General features: G+C 32.0%; 2 protein-coding genes and 1 pseudogene across 2 annotated transcripts in view; all 3 read right to left on the reverse strand.

Moving 5' to 3' along the window:
- LOC132296653 (chloroplast envelope membrane protein-like) overlaps positions 1-436 on the reverse strand; it is a 1352-nt pseudogene extending 916 nt beyond the window's left edge.
- Positions 1-1688, reverse strand: part of LOC132296671 (cytochrome f-like) — a 3924-nt gene extending 2236 nt beyond the window's left edge. The window contains exon 1 of the mRNA XM_059794849.1: positions 893-1688. Within this exon, the coding sequence (XP_059650832.1) occupies positions 893-1008 (116 nt within the window). The 5' untranslated portion in view covers positions 1009-1688. The remainder of the gene's footprint in view (positions 1-892) is intronic.
- Positions 1689-1818: 130 nt separating this feature from the next.
- LOC132296644 (acetyl-coenzyme A carboxylase carboxyl transferase subunit beta, chloroplastic-like) overlaps positions 1819-2500 on the reverse strand; it is a 2337-nt gene continuing 1655 nt past the window's right edge. The window contains exon 1 of the mRNA XM_059794825.1: positions 1819-2500. This exon is cut by the window's right edge and continues 1655 nt beyond it. The gene's annotated coding sequence lies outside the window, so the exon portion shown is untranslated.

A 2500-nucleotide genomic window follows, 5' to 3' on the forward strand; every position in this document is an offset into this window, starting at 1 on the left:
ACCCATCTCATTCGTCGACTCTATGTGATCTAATATTTCTATCAAGCATGAGTTCTATTACAAGGTATCGAACCTATGAATCTATTCACTGTTTTTTATTTGTGATTCCGTGGTTAGTCCTTGAATCTAGAAAGAATACAGAAATAGAATCAGAATCCACTTCGAATTTAGAATGAAGAAATAATAAAAAAAAATATTGTTTCCAGATATCCCAATTGGTCAAATTCGAAGCAAGTGTCCCCTTTCGATGAATGCCCGAAAGAACCACTTTCAAGTAATGAATATTATTCAAATTTTGAGACGAAAGAATTCCTTTTCTATCATTCTATCAAAATATCAACTATTTCGAAAAAATTTCACTGACTACCCCACCCATAGTCCAGAAATAGAATAAAATGTCTGAAGAATCTTGTGATGATCAAAAATGAGTAGCAAAAGAAGACAGAAATTAGATAGTTATCATTATAAGTGATTCAATTGTTTGGTTATTAAGGAGCGCAAAAGAAGAAACGTCGATTGACAAAAAAGAAATAATTTACAAGATACGATCTATCTGGATCTAAAGTATTCATTCCAACAAATATTGGACTTAAAATAAAAAGATAAATTTTTTTATTTTGAAATATTTTGATATATGAGGTGGATCTATTATTTCAATTTGTTACTTGTTTTGTTACTGAATTGAGTTGAGTGGATTTCCATACGCATAAAAGACTGTTTTTGTGGACAAAAAAGTTTGTTTTATGGTTGTTCCGTATACGTTTGATTTGGCTCGAATGAGCGTTCTGAAGAAACTTCAGTTAAGTTATGTTATAGAGCGAATTCTTGAGTTTTTCCCTCCTGCTGAGAAAGCATTCATTCTTATTCTTCCGTTTTCATTTCTCAAAAGACTTCAATCGGTACACGCAGGAAATAAGCCAATTCAGCAGCTTTTTGTTCAATTTCTCGTGGAGTCAAATTCTCATCAGTACGAGTCAAGGGAATAGCCCCCTGACCTCTGATTTCCATATAAAGGACACGACGAGCATAAATACCCTCTTTAACTTCTATTCTGACGGACTGAATATCTTTTATAAGGAATCAGAGGAAGATGCGGCGATTTTTTCCAGGAAATCCCCAACGAAAAATACATACTATTCCTTCTTTTATATCAAATCGATCATAACCACTACCTACATTCCACGAAATTGTGGACCACAAATAGGAGCTAATAAAGAGACCCGCAATCCCATAAAAAGACATCACGAGCCCTTGTGGAAAAAAAATGATTTGCTGAGACGGAAATAAAGATATCAAATTTCTACCAAGATAACTGGAAATTCCAACCAATAAGAATCCTAATGAACCTAAAAAAAGGATAAAGGCCCAGCAGAAATTACCTGTTTTTCGAGACCCCGTTATAAGTTCTATCCATATACGTTCTGATCGCCAACTCATACTTGATCCGGTTGTATTTTATTGGAATTGAGAGAATAACCCAAATGAATTTGACTTTACTCTTTTTGTTTCCGAAATAACTCTCATCAACTAGCACTATTTTGATGTAAACCTTTAGGAGTAATTCATCAAATTGGTTAGATATAAAAAAATAACATCCCCTTCATATGATTCTACTCGAGATATTAACACACATATAGATAGATTGACTTTCCATTTCAGATATCCGCCGATCCCGATCTATTTGAAAATAGCTAGAATTCATTTACCCATATATCGTGTTTCTGCATGCATAAGAGCTATTTCATTTATGTTCGGCGGAAGCCGCATGTTATACCATATTCCACTCAATAAATATCAATGTTATGATACAAGTCTAAGTTTTGAAAAAAAAAAAATGGATGCAATTTAGTCCCATCGGGTCTAAACAATCTTGTTGTTTTGAACATGAAGAGATAAAGAAGCCATTGCAATTGCCGGAAATACTATGCCTACTACAGGTACCAAAATAGAGGAAAAGTCAAAAGTTGCCATAGAATGGGTACCTCGATTTACTATTAAAGATATCTTATAATAATTATAATTCTAATTAGTATATATCTAAGTGAGTATATATAATAAGCGCAAGGAATGTAGAACTAACTAAATGGACTTATTCATCTTTCTACTTTCTACATAAAATATATGTATGATAATCGATTTTATTAGTCTTCTTCTTTTCTTCTTGTCTTTAAATTTAATAAAAAAAGAGTTTCTTACAAATTACCGAAAGATTCGTTAGAATCCGACCTAACGGGGATTCTTAGTAAAAAATGGGGATTCTCGGGAGATATAGAAAGATACAAAAATCTATATTTTCTATATTTGAATTATATACAGACGTAAGAAAGGAAAATGAAATTCTTTTTTTTATCTTGTTGCTAGAGGCTTCCTGATTACTAGTCAGTAATATAGGTAAAAAAAAAGAATTATCCACAATTTTTGATTTTTTCTACAATTAGATCTTATGTCATCAAAGAAAACTCTATTCTTCTGATTTTGACTTTGATTTCGATAAACTAAC

The sequence above is a fragment of the Cornus florida genome, unplaced genomic scaffold (genome assembly GCF_030987335.1).
Source record: "Cornus florida cultivar Cherokee Brave unplaced genomic scaffold, ASM3098733v1 CherokeeBrave_3.0.0_Hap2_Chr02, whole genome shotgun sequence".
NCBI lineage: Eukaryota > Viridiplantae > Streptophyta > Magnoliopsida > Cornales > Cornaceae > Cornus > Cornus florida.